The 27,147-nt window shown below is 36.2% G+C and overlaps 1 protein-coding gene across 2 annotated transcripts in view; it reads left to right on the forward strand.

Moving 5' to 3' along the window:
- ZFHX4 (zinc finger homeobox 4) overlaps positions 1-27,147 on the forward strand; it is a 204,855-nt gene that overhangs the window by 25,360 nt on the left and 152,348 nt on the right. Inside the window, exons 2-3 of one of the 2 annotated variants that reach the window (XM_053559105.1) lie at positions 1-231; positions 1,095-1,597. The exon at positions 1-231 is cut by the window's left edge and continues 2,408 nt beyond it. In XM_053559105.1, coding sequence (XP_053415080.1) covers positions 1-231; positions 1,095-1,597 — 734 coding nt within the window. The remainder of the gene's footprint in view (positions 232-1,094; positions 1,598-27,147) is intronic. The other variant, XM_053559106.1, reaches the window with a different exon arrangement.

The raw sequence follows: 27,147 nt of genomic DNA on the forward strand, positions 1-27,147 counted from the left end.
CCAGTGAGAAGCACATGCATAATATGATGCTTTTGCAGCAGAACATGAAGCAGATCCAGCATAATCTGCACTTGGGCCTCGCCCCTGCGGAAGCGGAACTCTATCAGTACTACCTAGCCCAGAACATAGGCCTGACCGGCATGAAGCTGGAAAACCCTGCTGACCCTCAGCTGATGATCAATCCATTCCAGCTGGATCCAGCAACAGCCGCGGCTCTGGCACCAGGACTGGGTTAGTATTTACTGCTTTTCTGCACCGTTCTTACTTTCTAATCACATTTCGATTTGGCACGATGCACCCGGGTAAAGTGGTGAGTGGCGACAAATTGAGGACAGTTTACTAGAAAGGACTTTCTCTTTAAGCTGGGTAATTAAGCCATTTGTGCTTCTACTTCAAAGCTAAATTAACTTCAGAAAGGAAAGAGTTAAGGAATCAATAGTAGCATAAGTTAGCAAACTTTGTCTTCAACCAAAGGTTAATTAAGAAATGCAAATTTGCCTTAATTACCTGCCATCATTAGTCAGAGCCTGTAAGATTTGGTAGTTTTGGTGTTGGTGATTATCCCCTGAAATATCAAACTTGAGCTTCAAAATTGTATACCATTATTCTCCATTATTTATATTGAACAAGTATTATAATGGCTGTGTTTGGAGATAATTAAGCTAACAACAATACCATTACCTTATCCCAGGTATTTGGCAGTAGATTACAGGCACGCATACAGTATTAGCCAAATCTCATCAAGCTTTAAGACAAATTGGGAAATAACAATTAGTGCTTATGTAAGTTTATCTAAGCTCTTAAATTGAAAGCATGTGACTGTTTTGTTATGGTATTGATCAACTTTCTTGCCCTCGAAAATACAAATTTCAGAATGACATCATGCCCAGTAGGAGTAATTAAAGCTATCTGATGAGGGAATTTAGAAGTTGAAAGGGATGATTGTAATTGATCCTGATTCAATCCTATTACAGCTTTTTATAGTTTAAGCTCTAGAGAAAGCACATTCCTTGTCAAGACTTTATTTTAAAGATTCCTTTGTGTGTGCTGTGTTTTCTAGTCTCTATTTTCCTTTTAATTTTTTTTTCCTGTAGTAAATAATGAGCTGCCGCCTGAAATCCGGCTTGCCAGTGGTCAGCTAATGGGTGATGACCTGTCCCTCCTTACTGCAGGAGAGCTGTCACCTTATATCAGTGACCCAGCGCTGAAGCTATTCCAGTGTGCTGTTTGCAACAAATTCACCTCTGACAGCCTGGAGGCCCTAAGTGTGCATGTGAGCAGTGAGCGCTCTCTCCCTGAAGAGGAATGGAGAGCGGTAATTGGAGATATCTACCAGTGCAAGCTCTGCAACTACAACACTCAGCTCAAAGCCAACTTCCAGCTCCACTGCAAGACCGATAAGCATATGCAGAAATATCAACTGGTGGCTCACATTAAAGAAGGGGGCAAAAGTAATGAGTGGAGGTTGAAGTGTATTGCCATTGGCAACCCTGTTCACCTAAAATGTAACGCCTGTGACTACTACACCAACAGTGTGGATAAATTACGCTTGCACACCACCAATCACAGGCATGAGGCGGCCCTGAAGCTCTACAAGGTAAGCAGTGACATCCATTTCCGTTGGCACAGAGTAGAAAAGGGAATTAACTGTTTCAGAGCTTGGAGCACAAATCTCCAAGTTAAGGGAGAAAGAGAAAAAAATCAGAGGGCAAGGTGCACAGTTTCTGATTAGCATTACTAACAGCATACTGAAATACATGGAATTAAAGACTTGATTTAAAAGTTTTGCTGGACGTCTAGGTGACACCTGTCTCAGCTCAGTGGCATTGATTTCTTCACTGGCTTCCCTGAAATGAAAGAAGTTTTCTGTGTATTGTCATGTATAAAATAATGCTTATTAAACCTATTTATTGTTTCTTAGTATTTTTTTTTTTTTTTAAATAAGAGCATCCGTCCTGGCTAAATGTGAATAGTTATAGGGAGCAGAGGAGGAAAACAGTGCCCTCCCTTGGGAATGCATCATCTTTTGTTTGATGACAAACAAGGCTGATCCAAACATGATGTTTTTGTTTTTATTTTTTTTCCTTCTGTGTGTTCTCAGTAATGTTGAGCACACACACTCTCTCTCCCTTCGCATCAGTTGAAAGGCTTCAAAAGTAAACTCTGTTGTTATTTTGCATGACTTGTTTTCCCAACTATTAATGTTCCCCCCCCATGGGTGTGGTATTGATAAATAGGCTGAGAAAATGGCAAATACACCTTTATCTTCATTGGGAAAAACTACACAGATGTAACGAAAGTGCACTAGTGATGAACGGCATTTATAACACACCTCGTCTTGACTTTTCCTAAACCCTAATTACTGATAAATTTATTTTCTGCAGTTTGTTCACTGAATTGTCTTGATTGTCTTGGTTCATGTACAAATGTAACACATTCATTACTATGATGAATAACTTGGTAACTTATTAAAAACTTCTTTTTGTCTAGAGGATATTAAAATTCAGAAAATATTGCAAACCATTAGTCATTGTAACAGGCTCTAAATATGATTACAAAATCCATTTTGCAAGTGTTATCTATTGATTTATTCTAGAAATCAGTGATAACTATACTATCAGTAGTCAACCAGCAATTATGATACCTATGGCTTTTCTAATGCTATTTAAAGTTATGAACACACCATGGGAAGAGGAGACTGTGGCTATCTAGATTGGCTGATGGAATTATGTATTTGGGTTGGTCTAGTGCTGAGTGTTTGGGGTTGTTTCTTGAAGATCAAATTCTACATGGATGTACTGTTTGTAAAAACCTAACAAGTTAGTGTGAGAATTTGTAACATTTTTCCTGTGATATTGGCACTCTGTGGATCAACAATGAAAGCATTAGATTTGGATTACACAGTTTGGGAAGTGCAGGCCCTAATGTGAGATGGAAAGCTTCTAAGTTGACAGTATTGAAAATGTCATATAAAGTATTAATTGTGGTATAATTCATGGGTTTTGCAGCAACAGTTGACAACTGTTCAATTGTCTACTTTTTTTTTTCTGTTCCTACCTGACCTATTAAAACTTTTAGAATACCTAGGTGAAAACAAATAAACAAACATTAAGTTTGTATAAATAATAGATTTAGATCCTGGGAGCTAAATAGAATATTCATGAACTATGTTTATATTCACACAGTACCTCTAACCCTGTAAATTAACATATCATAAATAGAAGATATAAATGTACAGATTTTTCTATTTTATTAATCAAACTGGGGGTGAACCTAAAGAAAGGTAGAACGTTATTTATTTTTACAGAAAATGTTATTTAATTGTTTCATGATTATTTAAACATGGTGTTGTGTGGGTGAGATGGGTGTTTGTGTGTGTGGGTGAGAATATAAACATCCATTCCTTCCATAAGCCTGGATTTGCCGCCTCTCTCCTTAGCACAATTTGCTGGGTGTTACTTTTAAAAGTTCCTTTTCATGGAGAGGTGGAGACAGTCTTTGAATTTATAACAACCAATTGAGATAAAACTTTGATTATAAAGAGAGCCTTTAGACCCCATAATCAAAGGTGTACTCTTTCCTTAAAAATATTATCAGTCATATAAAAATTTTCCTTAGTTGCTTATCTTTTAAATACCCAAGTGTCTTTGTTTAGTGTAGTGTTTAAACACCGTCAGCCAACAAACAAAAAGTTACTTTGAACAAACTTACCTTGAATTAAAAGAAGACAGAAGAGATTAATATGCATATTTGAGCTATTGAAAGTGGATATTAGTCCATCTAACTATATTCTTTTGCATTATCTTTCAAGGGGCATTCCTTATTTCTTGGAGTAACTAGAGATACTCTCCCAAGTAGCAATGGGTTGAAGATGGCATTTCTAAACTGATTTCAGAAATTGTGAGTGAGACAGAGAGGATTTTCAAGTGCAGTAACGAGAATATTAGCCAGCTTGGTTGGCTAGTGTGGGCAAAATACAACTGATTCATAAGTAACATTAATTGCTTTTAAATGAGAACCTAACAAATTAGCCTGGGCCTGGAAAAAAAACATGATGGTTTATAATAAGGCTAAAATATAAAAATTAGATTTCAGATATTTTCTGAGTTAATGACTAGACAATGTCCTGTATAAACTTTATTTTCATTAGGAGTTTAATTTATATCATTTTGTATCATGAATTATTTAGACTTTAAGGGAAAGTGACAAGTAACAGTTATAAGCCAAATACAGAGCTGCGAGAAAACAGCTTGTCTTCTTATTGACAACATATTGATTCATAACACTCTAAATGTGGTGATGTGTCATTTCAATTTAAATAGACCCCCTTATGTATTGCATTGTCAACCTGAAGCAGTATTACCCAAGAGTGTGTGTTCTTATTCTAGTTTAAGGAGGTTAAAAGTTAAAGGTTAAGGGTTAGCTTAAAAGCATCATCTGCCGAGCTGCTTAACTTTAAACTGATCAATTTAATGAAAATCTGTTTTACAGATGTTGTTTTAATGTATTTGGCAGGATTTAGGCAGCTTTAACATTAGATGTATGCTAGTAAAAATTATTTCTTTATTTGACCAGAACAACACCTTTCCTTTTATGTTGAAGGTAGAAGGCTTGTGGGTTATGGTATTTTGGCAAAGAACCCAGAGCCAGAACGTGTTGATGATCTTTCCATATGGACTCAAAAAAAGAATACCTTTATGTCTATTGCTAACGATGACTGCAAAAACAAACAAAGCTGTATTCATTTTTTGGCAGTGTTATTTTCCTTAGCATTTTTAAAAAAGCAATTCTGTTACTGTAAAAAAATCTTACTCATTTCTTCAAATGGAATTCTCTGAGGTGCTAAGCACTATTAAATTTTGATTTTTCCTCCAGAAATTTTGATGAAATAAAATTAGTCTAGGAAAATAAAACAATAAAATGAAATTTCAGATTGCCCATCATCTTCGCTTTTAAAGTATGACTGTGTATTTAAAGTGAAGTTAATAGTATGAAATGTGTAGATAGCTACAATTGGTCTTTCAAGGTCAATGCTGTAGATACACACATGTGCACATAAACACACACAGAGTAGTTTTTCAGCTAACCCATTTATGAGATGTGATCATATTATAAATTCATGCCTTTGTCTTCCTTACAAATTATAGCTTTTGGTATTTACATATAGGTCCTCAATAAATATTTGTAGGGTCAATGGACTAATGAAAAACAAATTAAAGACACCTCTTTACGTCTAATCCTTGTTTTTAAAAAATCCATTGCAATTTGTTCTACCCCTTAAATGATCTCAAACTTTTTCTGAGTAGTCCAGTAAAAAGCTGTAAAGAAGACCACTTTGAACTACACATTCAAACTGAGGAAGAATCAGCAAGACCGACAATGTTTCAGATTTGCAGTTGGGTTTGTTTTTGGCCTAGTATGGCCAGGACATTTTTGGCCAGCTGATTGGTCTAAGCACCGTTGTATGCAGGGCATACAAATACTCTCGCTGCCCCTGTACTTTGGCCAATCTCCTAATAAATGTATTTTTGAGTGGGGTGTTCACATCTTCGCTGGTTTAAAGTCAAAAGCTTAATGATACTAGCTTTTTTTCTTCCTGCATCTGGTAAGAATGAAGCAGCATAATCTGTCTGAATTCCATAATGCCATTTCCACATTTGGATTTTAAATTGGCTGAGAGCAGTGAACGAATCATCTGTCTCCATGGTGAGCAAAAGAACACACCAGGGATTTAGTCCTAGGTAACTTTTGATGCAGTATTTCCCCAAGGAACGTTTTTAGAGTTTTCTCATTATCCATACCCATGTTACAGATAAGAGAATCCAGGTTAAGAACTAAAATCAAGGTGTGGGGAAGGGCCACAGAGGAGGGTACAAGGAGGGACATTGGGGAAATTACATTAAGGAAATAAAAAATGAAATAGTTAGTTTCACTTGCCTTTTTGTGTTTTTTTTCTTCCTGCTAGAAAATAATAATCCAATCAATTTGAAATTAATAATTTGAAAGAGTCACAAGTATTTTCATTCAATAGGCCTGAGTCCAATTTAAAATCGAATATACCAGATAGGTACCATTTCAATTATTGAACTGTCATTGTCTTGGTGTTATAGTAAAAGAGGTCAGGAGATTGTGGGGTTCACATTTACATAAAAGTCATTGTGCAAAAGGAAATTGGAATATGTGTGTATATGTGAGAGACCAAAACAGATTTTTCTTAATCTTATTCTAGTTGTTTGTTTAGACAAAGAAAACTGTTTTCACAGATAAACAAAAATTATTCTTTTCTGTTGCTAAACATTAACATGAGTATGGAAATTTTTGCACTTTTTTGTATTAGTTTCAGATTTATGTTCATTTCAAGGTTGAAATGCAGTGTGAAAATTAATTCCAGTTTCAGGATTTGTTTTAAAAAAAGTAATCACAATTCATGTTATTCTATTGCATTTTCATATAAAAAGACAAGGCAGAGATTGGAAAAAATAGTTTCTTTAATAGAAAAGTATATATTTCCATATTACTAATAACTAATAAATACATGGATTAAATAAAGAGGATTTAGTTATCTAATAGTAACTAATAAATCACTGGCATTTTGAGATTAAACGTAATTGGCCAACCCTATGTCTACTTCTGTTTTTAACTTGGCATTTGCTGAAACACAGCCGTGTGTCATAAAGTGGCTACTTCAGTGCAAATATGGACTTGCTTGCTGCATTTGCATATTATGTAATATTACATTTATGAGCTGAGAACCGTCTTTGTATTCCACCAGAAAAGCAAGTGACCAAAAAGCTACTTACTGAAAATTGGTAGATATATAGATAGATGGTTATCAGAAAGATAGATAGGTAGATAGATAAATAGATAGACAGATAGATACATACACTACATATCAATTCTTAGAAAGACTGATTTAGATCAGGCATTAGCAACTTATTACATCCAGGCCAGGGCAGATAAAATGATTTTTGGTGTGTGAAATTGTTGTCAAATCAAGACAAAAGTTTAAAAAGCCAAGTGTGTCATTGGACTCTTCCTCCTGTGTTTTCTTCATGTCTTTCCTTAACCAGTACTCCTCTGTCCCTTCACATCAGGCATATGTTATTAGGCTGTTGTCTGTTTTTCCGAAATCCTTGCTGTTTAATCCTACCTAGATCATTTCTTCATGGAAGTGGTCCATGTTGCAGGATTACCTAATTCCCCACAGAAAATTAGCATTCTTTTAATTAAGGGGAACGAAGCCTTTTTTATAAAAGCAGAATATCCAAAGTTTTGAATGACTTTTAAGTCTTTTTTAGAGTGAGTATTTTTAAAAGGAACTGCCTAATATGGAGGAATTTCTAATGTTTTTTGAGGGAGGGTGATTATGTCAGGGATTGGGGTTACTTTGAGCAATGCCCCTGCCTAAGACCTTTCTTCATTCATTCCTTCTACACACATACGCACACGTGCACACCACCACCACCAAACCACACCTCAGAAACAACGGCTACAATTTGGCACCACCATGCACTTCAGCAAAGTGTCAACTTATACTTTATGATTTATGTTACATTCTTTGTGTAATTTGTGTTCATTCTGTCTCGTGTGAAGTTGAGGTATGATTTAACCAAAAGTGATAAATCCCTAATTTTTCACCCTCCCTGAGGTCATTTAGGTAATGCAGACAAAGGTGGTATTTCATAATTAATGTGCTCTCCTTGTATATTTCTTTGGCTTAAATTTAATTGTCCCTGTCAGCAGAGCTTGCTTAAAATTGCTAAAATGTTCAAATGGGTGCTGGGATGCCATGCAGTAATATGGCCCAAGTCATATGTTAACCAGGCCTCGCGCTGCTGAAAGGGTCTTGGCCCTGGGTGGAGTGAGGAGGAGCTGGCATGTGTATAATGACCACAGTTCTGCTTCCAGAACATCTGGCCTTCCTGAGTTCTACTGGAAATGCTTTACCAAGTCTGCTTTGAGTCTGAGCCTGTGCTCAGGCTGAGTTCAATTAGATGTGGAGATTTGTCTATTATTCAGATCATTCAAGCTTTAAAAGGCACTTTTTTTCTCCAAGTTATCAGCGTATTCCATGAGAGCATAGGAGGATATGATTTAAAAGCGAGGAGCAACAATGGAGGTGTAGCCCCCTATAACCATTAGAAACGCCTTCACAGATTTCATAATTTAGGAGTATGGTGGGCCTAAGTTCTATCCGCAGATGACTCAAGTACTATCCCAATTTTTACTTCCCGTAAATACAGAAAAAATTTGTCGAACATTTACTATGTGACAGATTTTGAAATATCTATGTATGATGGTTGTGTCCCATTAACACGGTGGGATAGAAGCCACCTTCTCAGTGCTGCTCAAAGAGCTTTCTAAGGTGAAGTGTTCTAACTCACTCTGCTGTCCAAAATTACTTGTTAGATTTGGTGGTTAGATGTCAGAGGCATTAATGAAAAGGAGTTAGATCCATAGAACCCATCATCGAAAATTCCCATGCTTTTTTTCAACAACGGTTAGTCAAAGGCCCGCCAGTGACTTTCATTGTATCTGCCAACAGACAAATTATAAAGTCTTGGCCCACTCTTTACTGCCCTATTGCGTAGTGAAACTTTATTGATGAGCTTGAGATGATGAGGATTATGATGGGAATTTGAAAGCTGAATAGAGCTTTTTTATTAGTTACAACATTTATGTTGTTTTTCAAACTTGAGGATGATGCTACTAATGCATTGCCGAGAAAATGAAGAAAAAATATTTAATAAGGAATACCAAATGTATACCATGAATATACCGAAAGAATACCAATTACAATATCAAATTGCAATTCAGTTTTTTTTTTTTTTGGTATATTCATGGTATACATTGCAATATCAAATTGCAATTCTGTCAACCTTTTAAATAGCCAGGATGCTCATGTGATATGACTCTTGGAGAATCTCTGTAAATATAGTTTCCAACGGAGTCAGTGAGAGTTCTGCTTAGAGATACATTATTGTCACCAGGTACACTATTGTTATCACAGGAAATAACAGTTGTGTGAAATGGAATTTTATTTTACTTGTCTTTATAACCTTGTATTAATATTTTATTTTTCTTGTCTTTAAGGAAAAGGACTTTTGTAGTCTTAAGTTAAGTACAATAAACCTGTATGTGTAAATATAAAAGTGTATGAAAACCATATCCAGATATTCAAATTCTCCTACAGCTTTTATTTCCCTGGAAATGTTAGCATAGGATACCCACTTCTTCTCTTGTTGTTTAAGAAATTAGGGTTAGGAGTAGATTTGTCTATCATCCAAATTTTTAAGGAGTAGCATAGAGAAAGGTTAAGGTTGGAGAATCATTTGTTTTGGATATCTGCTGATAAAATTAGTGGAATACAGGGCTGAGGGTGGAAAGGAATAAGCTATTGATCGATCTACTGTCTAAGTTAACTTCTGTTTGGGAAGAAAGGTTTTGAAATTTTAAAATACTGATTTTTTTGTGATTATGTGTCTGGTGGCATGAAAAGCCTCATTTGTAGGTAGAGTAGGCAGTTGACTATCTATGTGTGATACATGGAGTATTGGGAATAATTTTACCAAAAATACCCTTTCTTCTCATGCCAGATAATCTCTCAATGGTAAAACCATACAGACAATTGACTTATCTTTTTATTGTCTTTCACAATAGCATTACTTTTTGGAGAAAACATTTACTGACATCAATCATAAGTTTAACTCCTTACGTACGTCATTTACTCTGCTTAACAGTTATTCCCATTTTGACATATGAGGAAACTGAGGTTGCTTGAATCCTTACAGATAGTAAGAACCTATATGGGAACCTATCTTCTACCTTTGACTTCTTTTTAGCCCACGCCCTTACCTACATTGTGAGGCTTTTTTAATAAGAAAACTTTATTTGAGGATAGGAAGAACAGGGTTTGGAAAAGGAAGAGAAAGTCTGGGGATCTCAGATGCAAAATTTACAGTTTTTCTCTAGGGCTTAATCATTTTAGGGCCCACTTTCACTCTTTCATGTTAGCAGGTTTCCTTAAAGACATTACAGATGCAGTAAGAGCTGGCCAATAGGTTTGCACACAGGAATGCAGTCTACTAGAACCATGAACTCAAGCCTGCTGGGTCATCTATGAGTTGGAAGGAGAAACTGTTAGTTAAATTTGTTACCTGCATATTTCCTGTGATAACAGAATTTTTTTCACTTTGAAAAAAAGTCCTTTTACTGACATGTTTGGCTGTTTGGTATATTAAATAAAAAGGACTAATAGAATATTTATCACTTCTAGTGCCTGAGCTCTCAGTGCTTGCAAGTTAAGCACCTTTGGAAGCTGCATTAATTCATTCAGGTCACTGGGGTACCTCAGCAGTAATGTACTAAATGGTACCCTGCTGACCTGAAAGAGGGAATGTGCCTCCCTAAGCATTTAACTTACTACCCAGGAACAGCAAGAGCACAGTCTGCACACTGCCCATGACCTTAGTCTCCTCTCTCTTTTTCTCTGGCATCCTTGTAACTACTAGGGGACGTCCTCTTCACTTGCTACTTATTACAATTTTAAGCCTCATCTTATTGTGAATTATTATAATTATTGTAAACTCTTATCTTTCACTTCTTTCTTTGATCCATTTTATTTATAACATCTCAGCAGTTTTCCTTCCAATATATCTTTTTTTACTCACTCCTTTCCTCTCTCTTTTCTCCTCAAAGTTTCAGTAATGATTTCAACGCAATGCCCAGAGTTTTCTTAGAACTATTTACAATGATGAAATGTAGAGATGGTTGGCAAAATTTTGCCCCCTGACTAGTCCTGCAAAAAAATTGTCAGATATTGACATTGTTGCAATTGACTACATTTATTAATGAAATGTTCTTTTATTGGAAAGTAATAATAATCTAAGTTTTGACATAAAAGAGTTGTTAACAATATAGACGCTACCAATAACTACAGCTATTATGTATAAAGCACGTGAGGGCATTTTGTTAACTATACTATGTTACATTTTTTAAAGACTTTAAATATTTCTAACTATCCATTTGGTAGAACTGAGAATAACACTAGCATATGTCCTTAGGGGCTAAAATCATTCATTGTTCAATTGTGGAAAATCAGGTAGTGAATCTACCTGCCAGCATCTCTGAATGAGTCAGTATACAAGGGATCTCCTTTAAATTCTACATATATTTAGTAATTACCGCTGAATAACAGAGTAGGTAGCATCAGTGATGGGGGAGGGGAAAATAATTCACAATTTTTCTGTCAAATAAATAGCATTGTTTTTTGAAAATGATTAACATGGTAAAATGGGAATTACGCAAACACCAGAATTTACTTTTTGAAATTTATTGTATTTGGTGAATTTTTATCACATAATACTTTAATAGGGAGAAAACTCTCTCCCATTTACTATGTGATGCTAAATATGCTTTTTTTTTTTCCACACCCCTTTCCCTAAATATGCTTATTTTTAAACAGAAGTTCCTTGGTGTCAAAAAAAAAAAAAAAGAATTGGGCTAAAAGGAAGTTCTGATTTATCATTTTCTTGATGATAATGATTTGTGTTAGCAAATTAAAAGCTTAAAAAACACATTTAGATGGAAAAGTAGTACCAATTTTTTCCATTATGAGTATTTCCTGAGAAGATACTCCCCAGTTTCATAACTAAATTCCTTAAAAATAGATGCAAGAGGAATTCATAAATAATTTTTTTTCCAGAGAAAAACTGGAAAAAAAAAGTCTTTGGGTCTCTCAATTCTCTAAATATTAGAAAAACTAAAAAAGGGATTTTTAAAAAAAGAAGTATTATGTTTTAGAGCATTCCTTCTGAACATGAAATACGAAGTACTGTCTTTAAGTCACAAATAAGAAATTGTCTTCCTAATTATGAAACTGTTCAGTTTTGTCAACATTTATTTAGATATTTAATCTTTCAAAATAGACCATCAGTTATAATCTATAATCTTTCAAAATAGACTATCAGTTGCAATATTTACTCACAAGTTCCTGTTGCATGTAATGGGCTGGTTTTTTTTTTTCCTTCATGTAGAACTATGGCTGTCCCTTTAATGAGAGTGCCTTAAAAAATTATTGGAAAACAGTTGATACAGAAGAAGTATATTGAAATTAATTATATAATTGATTATATGTGCATGTATATATACTACATATGTATACATATACACATTTCTCCAAAAAGTGAACAAGTTAATTCTTTCAGTGGATGAAGAATGTAAATCTATTCAGAACTCTTGTGTTGGGTGATAAGTGTCAAATGCCAGCCTGTACCACAATGATGTCTTTCATACACATCCAAGGAGAACGACCTATAGTTACCACACAAACATTGGAACAAACTGCACGCAGAAGTGTGTGTCTGTGAGTATGTGTGAGAGATAGATGAAGAGAGAGAGAGAATACAATATATGAAAATGTATTAAAAATTGATGAAGATCATGGGGTTAATCATTAATGCCCCTTATTTTGTTTTAAAGTAGATCGCAGAAATCTCTTCCTGTGCATTGTAAGTGTTCTTAGTCCCTAGAGATATCATAGTCCCTTTGATGATGTTGTGCAAGACTCGTCAACGAGTACTGAGATCAGTTCTGTATGTACACATGACTAATCAAAGGTCCAGGGAACAGGATATGATTTGGTAGAAGTGATAGGTTCTTCAAAAAGCAAATGACCTCACTAATTGTGGGAACACATTAAGCCTTTTTTTTTTTTTTCCCCTTACAAAAGGCAAGTCCTGCTCCCAACCTTGGAGTAGGTATCCTTTTGCAAGGGCTTTAGAACTAAGTCTTAAAAAGTATTTTAAAGCAAAGATTTCTCAAACTAATGTCTTCATAATTAGCAGTCTATTCTTTTCTTTGGTCTTAAAGTCTCAACATGTACCACAAAATTCTTAGACTCAGCGATATTCTTGAAATTCAGAGAATTAGGTAATCTGAATAAATATCTTCTTCCAACGGTCAGATGTCCGTAGTGAGAAAATGAGGGAATAAGATAGCAACCTCAGTGCTAAAAGATTCAGGAAAGCAGTTCTTTATTAGAATGGAAAGGAACTGCAGTGATCAGCTATGAAATCTACCATGTTGACAATGCCATGTTGAAGCCATTGACTTCTGCTTTGCTGCTGCATTTTTTTTTATTTGCAATGACTTTATAGAGATATCATTCCTAAACCATGCAATCCATCCATTTAAGGTATGGAAGTCAATGGTTTTTAGAATATTCATGGAGTTATGCAACCACCACTACAATCGATTTTAGAATATTTTCATCATTCCCACAAGAAATCCTGTAACATTTTATTTGCCCTCCCCATCTTCAGCCTTCCCTCCCCCAGCCCTAGGCAATTACTAATTGCTTTGTGTCTCTATAGATTTGCCTGTTCTGGACATTTCATATAGATGGAATCATAGTCTGTGTCCTTTGTGACTGGCTTCTTTCACTTAGCATAATGTTTGCAAGATTATCCAGACTGTAGCATGTATTGTTCACTCCTTTTTATTACCAAATTTCCATTTTGTGGGTATAGTACATTTTATTCATCTTCCATCAGGTGATTGACATTTGGGCTGTTTCCATTTTTTGGCTACTTGGATGCTGATGCTAGGAATATTTGTATGCAAGGTTTTGTGTGCACATATGTTTCCCTCACTTTTGGGTATATACCTAGAAGAGAAATTTCTGGATTGACAGTCACTGATATTAACTAGATTCTCATGACTGCTGGTCAGTTCTTACTTTATACCTGGTCAGCTCCTTTCTCTTTTCCTTTAAATAATACTTCAAATTTTGTCACTTTCCAAATGCCTGTTACTCATCTTTTGCTCTCTTCTGGCCAACTAGCTCAGTAAGAAAATTGATACTAGTATGTATTGAGCACTTATTTGGTGTCAAGATTATTTCCTCTGTTCTTTAAATATATTAACTCATTTAATTCTCCCAGCAGCCTTCTTAGGTAGTGGCTACTATTATGCCCATTTTAAAGATGAGGAGACTAAGGCAATGAAAACATAATTAATTTTTCCTAGGTCACAAAGCTGATAACAGTGATGACTGAGTCAGGATTTAAGCGTAGATACCCATGGTATTAAATAAGATACTTTTCACAGTGAAAATATTGCATGGAGAGAGGACACTGGGAAAAGAAGCCTCTGCTTGTGTCAGAAGGAGATGGAAATACAGGTGCAACATTAACAATTGACCTTTGAGAAGGGCATGAATCCTCAGAGAGAAGAAGAAAAGAAGTTACGATGAGATAGAGATTTAAAGACTTTGGGGAGCAGTGAGGAGTGAACAAATTAGAAAAATCATCCGTAACAGTGTGCAGAGTTCAGCTTTTTTTTAAAAAGTCTGAATGTATGGGGTGGCTCCTGTGGCTCAGAGGAGTAGGGCACCAGCCCCATATGCCGGAGGTGGTGAGTTCAAACCCAGCCCCAGCCAAAAACTGCCAAAAAAAAAAAAAAGTCTGAATGTAAACCATTTATTTGATTTGTACCATGGTCTTAGAAAAATATCTACACACTGAATTCCTGTATTGGTAGAAATGAAAAATTGGTACATTTATGACAGCTTAAATCTATTGAAGTTCATTTTATTAGATTGATATTTTAGTTATATGCACATTTGTCCTCATTGATTAAAGATGCCTTGTGCTGGACCCCAAGGTGAATACGACAGACACAAAGGGAGTATGATGCCCTGCGTGTCCTCAAGAAGCTCACCAGTTTTTAGAAGCAAATATGTAATGCTTTTTCCCTGTGTTTTGCTTTCCCTGTTCAGAGACTTCCTGAGTTCCACCAGTTGATAGGGACATTTTTAGTGCTTTGTCTAACACATTTTTAGCAGTGTTTACTCTTTTATGTCTTCTAGAAAATTAATATTTAGATTTTCTGTGGTATTTGGAAAAAAGATAGGTTTCTGGCTTGCAGAACTTTGATAAAGAATGGCTGTGTGTTTTCACACCAGTAAAGACGTTGTCTCATTGTTGGGAAGTAATGCATTGAAGCAGTGCAATTCAAGTCTCTCTCTTTTTGCCTCCACTTCTCCAAATGTGATGTTTGCAAGGATGTGATTTTCCTACATTCATAATGGTTAAGAATATTGATAAAATGAAATATTTCTTGGTACTTTTCTTGCTAACTGGAAAGATTTTTCCCGCCTTCTTATAAGTATAAAAGATAAATGTAACAGTGTTTTTGTGTAAAATGTAGTAATCAGTATAAAATAGTCTTAATACTTTACACCTATTTCAGGCATAATCCTATTTGATTCAAACAACTATTAATGTTCCTTAAAGTTTTTAATTTCCAGTCTTACTGATCTTCATATGGTTCATTGATAAAGCTATAATGAGATTAAGTGTTGGGCACCAATGTTCCTCCTGTTGGAAAATTACCATTGCATAATTTCTTCTTTCTGTTTTACCATGAATACAAGTTAAGGAGAAATTATGCAAGAAATGATGGTAAACTCCCGTATTATCTCATGCTAAAAGATTCTCCAGAGCTGCTTTCTTAAGTCAGATACATAGTGAAACTGCAAGGCTGGCTGTCCAGGTTGGCATTTATGTTTACGGACGCTTGATGAGCATAATTAGCACTGATGAGGGAGGTATCAGTTTTTGATAACCTCTCATTATTAATATATCGAGAGTGGGGCATGGTGGGAGGGTATAAGGTGATGTCTCAAAGAAAGACAGGGAAAGATTTGCACAGCTATCTGCCTGTTTCTCTCTGTAAGTCAAGAAAAGTTCAGAAGAAGAAAGTCAGACATTTGCTGTCTTAGGGTGTCCAAAGGACTTTCTCACTCTTTATGTGGTTTTTGGCAAGCCATAGTTAATATATCAGTAAATGGAGGAAAAAACACTCCATTGAGCTCTGTAGGTCTTAATTGAGGTATAAAAATAGCTTAGAAAAAATTATTCTGAGATGAAAGCTTTTCTTATGTGTGGAAAATATTACTTATGTCTTGTCAGCACACCCACTCTATTGGCTTTGCATTTTGTACTTGGAGATAACTTCTGCTTTTTTATTATTGGCAAGGCACTTTCTTTTTTAATTTTTGTAAGTGTACTTGGTTACACTGTTATATCTAAGGCTTGTCATTCCTGAAAAGCCATTCTTAACTTTATCTTTCCAATTGGCCTTCAATTGAAATTTGCTTTGAAGAGGAATGTAGCTATACTCATCAACTTGCAAAGGGTGAATGTAGTTCATAGAAAATAACTATTTGTATATCCTTTTATGTTCTTTAACTTCAATATTCATTCTTTCTTAGAAGTGTGCCCACGGAAAAGGAACTGTGTATTACACTTTTAAATACTGGTTTTCAAGTCTGCCAAGTATGAATTTGCAAATGAGTAGTCGTTTAAGGGGAGCTCCCAGCTTTAAAAATAAATGTTTAAAGCTTCTGTATCTGGCATTACTTTTACTTTTGGAATATTTTTGAAACGATACCGTAATATTTTCATCTGTAAAATGGGTTCCAAGTTACCTTTAGAATTAGACAATGATTCTTAGCTTAATAGTCTTTGAGATCTAGTCTGAACTTAGTTACTTATGTGGTTCTCAGAGTTGAATTTATGCTAAGCTTTAATAAGCATTTTATCTTAGGGCCAGGGCTCACGCCAGTAATCCTGGCACTCTGGGGGGCTGAAGCATTGGATTGTTTGAGCTCAGGAATTCAAGACCAGGCTGAGCAAGGGTGAGATCCCATCTCTACTAAAAATAGAAAAAACTTGCTGGATGTAGTGGGGTGGGTGTCTTTGTAATCCCAGCTACTCAGGACGCTAGGGCAAGAGGCTCTCTTGAGTCCAAGAGTTTGAAGTTGCTGTGAGCTCTATTGATGCCATGGCACTCTACCTAGGACAACAGAGTAACATTGTCTCAAAAACAAAACAAAACAAAACAAAAAAACAAGTATGTCATCTTAAATTTCTGGTATATATCTAATAATTAATATATACATAATATGTTTTTATAGACATAGAAAGCAGAGTAAAATCATATATAGAGAAATAGGTGAAAACAGTGCTAATGCCCTGGTTTTATTTACATGTTTGATTACTCATTTCATTTATTCATTCATTGATTGCCCTCTCTGTCAGAACTTGTCCTAGGAAATAAAGATATAGCAATAAGCAAGAGGAACACAAACCTTGCGCTGGTGGAGTTTGGGGTTTAGCAGGGAGAAAAATAAGCATGAAACCTATAGTAACTATTGTAAAGCAGTAATATAATTTTGATTTGGAACATGTATTTGAGTAATCTGTAACTTGGGATTTGTATAAATGGAACTCTACCTCTAATCTTGGAGGAAAGTGAAGAGTTTGAATGAGACCCTGAATGTAGGTATTCAGAAAGGTGGCTAGGGGCTAAAATAAATTGACATCATTGGACATTGGCTGTCATGTAAAGAAAAACAAAAACAAAAAACAAAAAACACTTACCACTGAGGTTTTTACCAGGGCTTTAAAGTTTCTGGAGTCATGAAATGGTTATATGAAAATGCGTTCTAGAAACGGCTGTGTATCCAGTTGGATGAGAAGAAACTGACCATTAGATTTCCTGCTGAAATTTTTAAAACATGCCTATTTCAGGGGCCCAACTCTGCAGGTACACCCTAGATATCCCTTTATTTAAAGACATGATTGTGATAATCTGCCTAATTTCGGGGACCACTGGACAGAAGCTTTAGAAGGTCTCTTGTAAATCTAAAAACTCTCTGAGAAGATGGGGGAACATTCTAGTTATACTAGGCTCCATTAGTATGTATTTCTCTGACATTCAGAAGACAGAAACTTGGTCTCCTGCTCTCCACTGTGAATCCCCTCCCGTCACAGGTCAGGATTGGCCAGGGTCTGCCAAAGCCGCATCATCTGTCCAAAAAAGTCACCCAAGGCATCACCCTCTGCCTTGTGTATTGTTCTGCTTCCAAAAGAGTCTGACATGTTTGATGTACAGAAATCCCATTGCACAGAAAAAAATGGCTAGCCTTTACACAGACAAACCTTTTTATACAAAATGGCCTTTCTTTTATTGAGGTCTGGCACTTCAGTGAGCTGTTGGGCCAAGGAACCACTTTCTAAATCAGAAGTTGGTTAAAAAAAGAAAAAATCCAAGGCCCCTTTATTAAATTTTGTAGGAATACTTTTTGGTAAATTTTTAGAATCATGTTTTGCTTCATGATGGTTGCAAATCTACACTTGGTTTGTACATGGAGATACCCTCAGGCAGCAGAGATATAGTCTGTGTTTTTAATAGGACTCTCACGGATCTCAGGAGCGCCAACTTCCTCCGTCCCACTGGCTTGCATGCTCATTTGTAGCTCACGGTAATGATTATGCAGTTTTCATTTTCTTGCTATTCTAGGAAGGCAGATTTTTGAAGTTTGCTTTGGAATTTTACTTTATTTTTTTTTTGTTTTAGATTAATATAAGGGTACATACAATTAGGTTATATTGTTTCAGTTTGTTAGGTCATGTAATGGGCACAATGTAGGGGTATATGGCACACCTTCTGGGTGATGGAATTTTACTTTATAACAACATATGTTCTCTCTGTACATATGGATATAAGCATGTCTATATGGGTGTGTGAGGTGTGTGCATGTGTAGATACTGATGAAGTGTGTGTATACATGTATGTAGACCTCCTTACCCTATTTATGAAAGAGACCTCTATATTGTATGTTATAGAATTTGATAATTTTCTTCTAATGAAATCCCGCATTTTTCTCCCCAATATTATATCTAATACAGATTTAATGGCAGCTACACTAACAACCAGTGCTAACACCAAATCAATATGGCGCCCGATCCTGTGAGAAACAGAATATACATTGTCATAATACTTTACTCTCGAAAAGTTCGTGTATTTAACTACATGTAAGTTAAAAGCTGAATCTTTGTCTATTTCACAAAGAAGTTCCTCTTCTAGAAATCAGCTTGAAATAATTGATTATTTCTGTATTGACCACAAGGGCTATGTTTTTAAGTATGGATCTATCCATACTATATCTCAGTCCCACTGGCAGTATAGTTGTGTTTAACAAAAGATCTAAATGAAGGGCGATGCCTGTGGCTCAAAGGAGTAGGGCGCTGGCCCCATACGCCAGAGGGTTCAAACCCAGCCCCGGCCAAAAACGGCAAAAAAAAAAAAAAAGACCTAAATGAAATAACCCCTCTCCTCAGAGGCAGAAAACTTAGATTAATAAAGCAGCTGGATGATTTAGTTTAAAAAGTCAAACCAAGTATCTCAAAATCTTGCTTATCATTTAATGGTTTTTTTTTTTAATTGTTAAATCATAGCTGTGTACATTAGTGCAATCAAGGGATACAATGTGCTGGTTTCATATACAATCTGAAATATTCTCATCAAACTGTTGAACGTAGCCTTCATGGCATTTTCTTAGTTATTGTATGTAGACATTTGTATTCTGCATTTAGTAAGTTTCGCCTGTACCTATTCTAAGATGCACCGTAGGTGTGGCCCCACCAACTACCTTCCCTCCACCAAAACCTCCCCCCTCCCTTCCCCTTCCTTGGCCTGTTCGTCCTAGTCTTGTGCTGTAGTTGGGTTATAGCCTTCATGTGAAAGGTATAATTTAGCTTCATAATAGGACTGAGTACATTGGATACTTTTTCTTCCATTCCTGAGATACTTTGCTAAGAAGAATATGTTCCAGCTCCATCCACATAAACATGAAAGAGGTAAAGTCTCCATCTTTCTTTAAGGCTGCATAATATTCCCTGGTATACATGTACCACAATTTGCTAGTCCATTCGTGAGTCGATGAGCACTTGGGCTTCTTCCATGACTTAGCAATTATGAATTGGGTTGCAATAAACATTCTTGTACAGATGTCTTTGTTATATTGTGATTTTTGGTCTTCTGGGTATAAACCTAGTAAAGGAATTATAGGATCGAATGGCAGGTCGATTTTTAGGTCTCTAAGTATTCTCCAAACATCCTCCCAGAAGGAATGTATTAGTGTGCATTCCCACCAGCAGTGTAGAAGTGTGCCCTTTTCTCCACATCCATGCCAATATCTCTGGTTTGGGGATTTTGTTATGTGGGCTACTCTTACTGGGGTTAGGCGATATCTCAAAGTAGTTTTGATTTGCATTTCTCTGATGACTATGGATGATGAGCTTTTTTTCATGTGTTTATAGATTGTGTGTCTGTCTTCTTTAGAGAAGTTTCTCTTCAAGTCCCTTGCTCACCCTGAGATGGGATCACGTGTTCTTTTCTTGCTAATACCTTTGAGTTCTCTGTGGATTCTGGTTATTAGCCCTTTATTGGAGGTATAATCTGCAAATATTTTCTTCCATTCTGAGGGCTGTCTGCTTGCTTTACTTTCTATGTTCTTAGCTGTGCAGAAGCTTTTTAGTTTGATCAGGTCCCAGTAGTGTATTTTTGATACTGCTTCAATTGCCTGGGGAGTTCTCCTCATAAAATATTCACCCAGGCCGATTCCTTCAAGAGTTTTCCCTGCACTTTCTTCAAGTATTTTTATAGTTTCATGTCTTAAGTTTAAATCGTTTATCCAGTGAGCGTCTATCTTAGTTAATGGTGAAAGGTGTGGGTCCAGTTACAACTTTCTACAGGTTGCCAGCCAGTTCACCCAGCACCATTTGTTAAATAGGGAATCTTTTCCCCACTGAATGGTTTTTAATTGGCTTGTCAAAGATCAAATAACGGTAAGTAGCTGGATTCATCCTTTGGTTCTCTATTCTGTTCCAGACATCTAATTCTCTGTTTTTGTGCCAATACCGTGCTGTTTTGATCACTGTCGATTTATAGTATAGTCTCAGGTCTGGTAGCGTGATTCCTCCTGCTGTGTTTTTATTGCTGAGTAATGTTTTGGCTATTCTCATACATGTAGATCAGTGAAGGACAGAAGTTTCTTGCCCTTCCAGGGAAATATGCCTTGAGTATTTTGGTTATTTTAATATAGTGTTCAATGAGCATGCATAAGCATACTAGAAACATTTTGAAATTAATGCTTAAGTGAAAGATATAATACATTATCATTATGTTTGTTTGACTTAAAGCATTATACTCTGCTATGACAGACATATCATTCTCCCTTGCTAGTGCAAATGCAAGGTCATTTCATAGTCATAATCTGTTAATACCAGTTAGCAGTGTCACAAATTAAAGCATTAGTGGATTTGTGTTGCTTGAGGAAGCGATGGATATTAAAATACCAGGAGGTTGAAGGAGTGGGGAAGTTTATTGTAACATAATGCTACCTACCATGTAAAGTCTCCATGCCAGTGGTATGAAGACTTTCAATATACTTTCACAAAGAATTCAAATGCGTAGTTGGTTATGCAAAAAATATCTCATGATATTTTAGTCCTGATATTTTATAAAGAAAAGATTTTTGGAAATAAGCAGAAAGCAAAAATACAAAGAAAATGATTTTACTGCTTTCTTAAAATGGCCATTGGTAGTGCAGAAAAAATATTCTTCCAAGGATTTGAATAAGTGTGTGTTCTTCAGGTGTCTTGTTTTGAGCCTGTACTTAAATAAAAAGTTATAATGCTTTCGAAATACACTTTCATTGGAAATGTCGTTACTCCTTTGTCAGAGATTTTTACTGTAATGGACACGTAACTATCTTATCAAGAGGCCTGTAACTTAGGAACATGGAAGTGATAATGTAAACTATGGAGGGAATATTAGATTAAGTATCTGTTTTAATTTTAGGTGTGGTTTGAGATAGTAATGCATTTATTACTGTTGCAATTTTTATATTTGCCTAGGCATTTGAATGATTTTTCATATTTTCTCTTTTTAGCCTGCATAATGGATGGATATATTCTGAGAGAAAGTTATAAAGAATAATAATTATGGAGAATGAGAACCCATGGTTAAAATTATATGCACCCCGAAGTACAATAAGAGTATTAAAAGTATTTTATCCCATTTGTAAAATATCTTCCATGACTATGAAAGGGCAATATTTTTCCAATTATATCTCCTTTAGCCTGCAAATGGATTACCTTATAAAAACTCTTATAAAGCAAAGAGTCCAAAAATAATTGAAAGTGTGAGGACAGATAAGTTGGGCATATAAAGGCCCTGAGCAAATTTCTCTCAACGGCATTCACAGAACAGAAAAAAAGAAATTTATCTTAACTCCTGCTCAGGTTCAGATGAACATTTTAATGCTTAGCACCATGATGCTTCTGATTGACAGGGAGTGCCCACTGCATAATTTCTAGCTGACTTCTCCAGTATCTGAAAGATTACATTTTGACTGTCCCCAGTATTAATAACCAGATTTGATCTTAGGCCTGTTCAAGGTCAAGCTGACTGGCCAGGTTGGCCTATTTGTCTGTGTGCATGAACTGTGACATGCACCCAGAGTGACAAGTAGGGGACAAGGGTGGTGAGATAGGGGTTCAGACCACCAAAAGGGGCCTCTTCCAGCTGAGAACAAAGAGCCTCAAGGGCTATGTCCACTGCTTTTTTTTTTTTTTTTTGTCTTTTTTTGATGCTCATAATATTTTCACAGAAGATGCTGTATAATGCATTTCAAAAGTAAATTATTTGTCATCTCAATAAAAATGTAATAATATATATTTGGATTATTGTGCAGAATTTCTATCCAGATTGAATAGTGTTTTATGTGGATTAATTTTGCATAGCTGTTCTTTTTCTTAGGTAAGTGACTCCATCAGCTATCCTAGAATGTTGTATCCTTATTTCTAAAATTTCTCAGGTTTTCCAAGGGAACAGCATACAAGCAACAGAGCCTGAGGCAAGACATATTTTAGAAACTAGCTAAAACAACTTTTGAAACTCCACACTTTATAGTATTCTACCATAAAACATATCAAATAAACTTATTTAAGAAAAAAAAAAATCTTACCTCTTTCTGGGTAAAAATTCCTAAGAAGCTCTTTGGTTCCTAATTGATTTTCTATGTCAGTTGTTCATTGAATAGATAAGTAGTGCCTGTGATATTTGATTACAGAGCAAGGCACCCATTTAACCTTCTGTTCTTTCCTGGCCAGGATTTCAAATACAATAGAACGTTCCTCCCTGAGGCTCAGCAGGATTAGACAGCTAGCAGTAATCCCTGATAGCTGAAATAGACCTGATAGAACTTCACCTCCCTTGTTAGGATTATGCTCGTGAATTTCATCTCACCCAGAAGCATTAACCCTTTGGGGACTTGGACTGCAATCCTCCATCCCTAAATGCAATAACTAAGCAGAAACCTGTTACCACATTCTAAGCAGTTACACCTTAATTTTTTTTTTGACCAATATATAAAAATAATTTTGACGTGAGAACAGTTGTGCGGTCTAAATTATTTTTCTAAAATTCTACCTCTTAAATATATCTGCCTCAAGATTGATATTAATTTACCTTTTTATATAATTTTGTCTAAGAAACTTTATGAAAAAACTCTGGCTTGTGTAATACCTTTCCCATCCTGGTCATGGTTAAATCATGTGGAGGTGGAGGATAAATGACTTCATATAAAGTAGGCCCGCAATATTCCAGGTTAACTGGAACCAAGGCAAGTATGAAAATCCCCAAACCTCATTTTAGCCAGTGGTTTCCAATCTCTTCCCTTTCCTTTCATTAGAGCAAATTCCATAAGTTTGAGTTTAATTTTCTCTCTTTCCCCTCTGGGGGATATGAAAATGAGCTAAGAAATGGCCAAGAGGCAGGAAATCAGTGAGTGAAAAAGAACTAGTAAAAGGTATAGTTAATCCACAAATTGGAAAATCAGCCCCATGTTAATCAAGAGATGAAAGGGAGAGCACACACCCTTTCAATGCAAGTGGAAGTGTCGGCCTTTATCATGGTTTTTAATAATTTAAACATTGAAATCTGGGCCTGACACTATTAGGCCATCAAAATGAGGTCCTTGCAAAGTCACAGGTTTGAAATGGGTTATTAGTGACAACTAACACAGTCTGGGAGAGCACCCCCAATCGTTATGGAAGTGATTACCCTGAATCATCTAAGGCCTTTTTGTGTTAACTCTTTAATTATTCATATTCACAACTAGTTGTATTAATTATTGAAATAAGTGATTCTGGTTCTGATCATCAGAAGACTTCCCACCATGTTCATAGGTTTTACGAAAATGTAAGTTTTATTTGAGACACTTGCCCTCCAAATAATCTCACGATGATGAATACTACCTCATTGCCCATGGTAATATTCCAAGGTCAGAGAGAATTCAATGCAGTCATGTGGGTACATCCTCCTCCTCCTCCTCTCTGAAATTGCTTTTTCAGTGTCTCTTTAAGGGTTCAATTTAGCAAAAAATGATATTATTATTAATATCATTAAAACTCTTTTAGTAGACACATACAGACACAGTAAAGAGATAACAATGAAGAATTTTTGGAAGTGGTTTCTGTTCCTTACCACGTTCTACCCTACACATTTACTGATATTGTAATGATAGCTAGGGTCAAGGTGACAAAAGCAAAAATATGGTGTGGGCCTCTGCTTTGAAGCTCAGTTGTTCGTAAGAATTTAAACAAATCCATGAGTAAATTAATGGGATTAAGGCTGAGACAATAGTCCTGCTTCAATCATATTTTATTTTTGTTTGACCAAGAGGTGAAAAGGAGCTTGTGAAGTAGGGACTTGTGACTTGAAACGATTCTGCTAAATCTTTAATTAACAAGCCTCCCTTTTACTTACTTTTTGTACAAAACATCCAATTTTCATGGTTTTAGAGAGCAACGATGATTTCTGTTGTTCAATTTAGGTGACATATTATTCCAATTAATTGGAAAAGCACTCCCATGGGATAGATAGCTCAAGGATGGGGCCTCTTAGACTCTGTCTCTTACAGTGGTCCTGGGATTTGCCCTTTTCTCCTGACATGGTTTTACATATGCTGGTGCTGAGATTCCAGTTCTTTGTTGTATGTTATAAAATTCTATTGCATCAGCATGAACAAAACAGAAATATTATAGACGTGAACCTTTCACCCCCAAAGACATATAACAGATTGAAAAGCTCCAGACTAGGGTAACAGGAATGCTTGCAGCCAGCATGGATGGGTTTATAGATGACTAAAAGCTGGTATTAATAAATCTCAAAAGGAGAAGAATAGGAGCAGAATTTACTGAAGTCCATGAAATAATAAGGGGACGTGAAGCTGGGCCATGTGCATCTTTGTCCTGTGTGTCAGAAAGAACTAGAGGTCCTTCCGTGTAACTGGGAGAAAACAAATTTCAAAGCAACAAAGGAGTACTTGGTGTGTGTCTGTTTGTGTTTGTATTTGTTAATAAAAATTAATTTACCTCTGGAATAATTGAGTTAGAAGATTCTGGAAAAAATAATTCATCTTGGAATTGCGAGGACAAAGGAGACCTTGAGGAGTCTCCTCCCTGGCAGACAGGCAATATTAAAACCATCCCCCAAAGAAGTCCATCTGCATTATTTTTAAAAAGAAGGAACTGGTTTAGTTGTAGCCAGTGGAATGCTTTGTGACCACATGAACAAAGAGATAGTGACTGAGGAGTTTAAAACTCTGAAGAAAATGCATCGATTCTGCAAACTTTGCTCATACAATATGCCACTTCAAAAATTCTGAAGTCTTTTTTAAAGAGTTTTACTTCCATAGTATACTTTAAAAAGTATGTTAAGGTACTCTAGGCTGTGCAAACTTAACTAACACCTGGTCCTTGACTTGGGGACAATAAGAGACACACATGAATAAATAACCCAACACATACAAAGCTTTTACTTTTAATCATCACAGCTAAAATTCTTTGTAGCATGCACTGTTTTTCGTTCAGTCCTCACAGTAGCCCATGATGTACAGGTAATTGTACAGTGTAGGACATAGGGCATGGCAGGTCATACTCAGACTTATACAGATAGTTGAAGGATGGGATGTGAACCCAGACTTGTATCATGGAAGCTGTGCTCTAATCACCAATCTTTACCGTTAAGCTTTTCCAAAGGCTGGCATCATCCGTCTGGGGCCATGAACACCCAGCACATCCAAAGGGGATTTTCAAAAAGATGTGGAAGGAGACTCTCCCGAGTGTCCACAAAAGCATGCATTTTTTTCCCCTCTGAAGAGTATATCCCTACCTCTCATTAGAGCCTCAGACCCTATACATTTAAGAACAATTGTCTAGAGAGCGATCACAAACCCTTGCAAAGGGGTAAGATCTTTCACAGGTGGACAACATGGCTGACTGAGCAGAACAGGAAAGGGTAATCCTTAATTCTTGCAGGATTCATGTAGGGGGATGTTAAGTTTGATGGAGAGATAGGATAGAAACCCCTGTGTCCCCACCTGTAAACTTAACATTGTCTGAGTCAGGAACAATTGGTTGTTTTCCTCCCCAGGTTATAGTTGAGTCAGTATAATTGAAGGCATTTATCTTCTTAGCAATGGCAGCCTGGGGTGCAGCTATTAGGAAAAGCAGTATATGGGCTTGGAGCCTGTAGCTCGGCAGCTAGGGCACCAGCCACGTACACCAGGGCTGGTGGGTTTAAACCCAGGCTGAGGCCTGCCAAACAAGGACAACTACAACAAAAACATAGCCCAGGCGTTGTGGCGGGCGCCTGTAGTCCCAGCTGCTTGGGAGGCTGAGGCAAGAAAATTGCTTAAGCCCAAGAATTTGAGGTTGCTGTGAGCTGTGATGCCATGGCACTCTGCCAAGGGCAACATAGTGAGACTCTGTCTAAACAAAAAAAAAAAAAGAAAGAAAAGAAAAAAGGAGTGTATGGCCAGGGGTCCACGGACTTGAGTGAATAAGGGTGCTGCTCTGCTCCTTTCTCTTCAGCCCCTGGTCCCATACATATGAGCAAAACTTTCATTTCAAATATAAATGAAAGAATCCTGAGTTTCAAAAGTAAATAAGTCCATTGTTTCATATTTTCATTATCACTAAAGTAGAACAATGATACGTTCATATGTAACAAAATTAGTGTATGTCAGCATTAGTGATGGGTTAATACAGGCATACATTCAGGGAAAGTAATTTTTTTCAAAATCGTTGGGCATTTTAGAAGGGCAGTTTGCTTTATGGGATATTTAAGGGTATGTACGTTGAAGGAGTGTGAGTTGTAAAATTATTAATATTCTCAATATTTTCTAAGTTTAGAATGCAGTTTAAAAATAATAAAACACCACATCAT

This window comes from Nycticebus coucang, chromosome 13 (assembly GCF_027406575.1).
Source record: "Nycticebus coucang isolate mNycCou1 chromosome 13, mNycCou1.pri, whole genome shotgun sequence".
In the NCBI taxonomy this organism is placed as follows: Eukaryota; Metazoa; Chordata; class Mammalia; order Primates; family Lorisidae; genus Nycticebus; species Nycticebus coucang.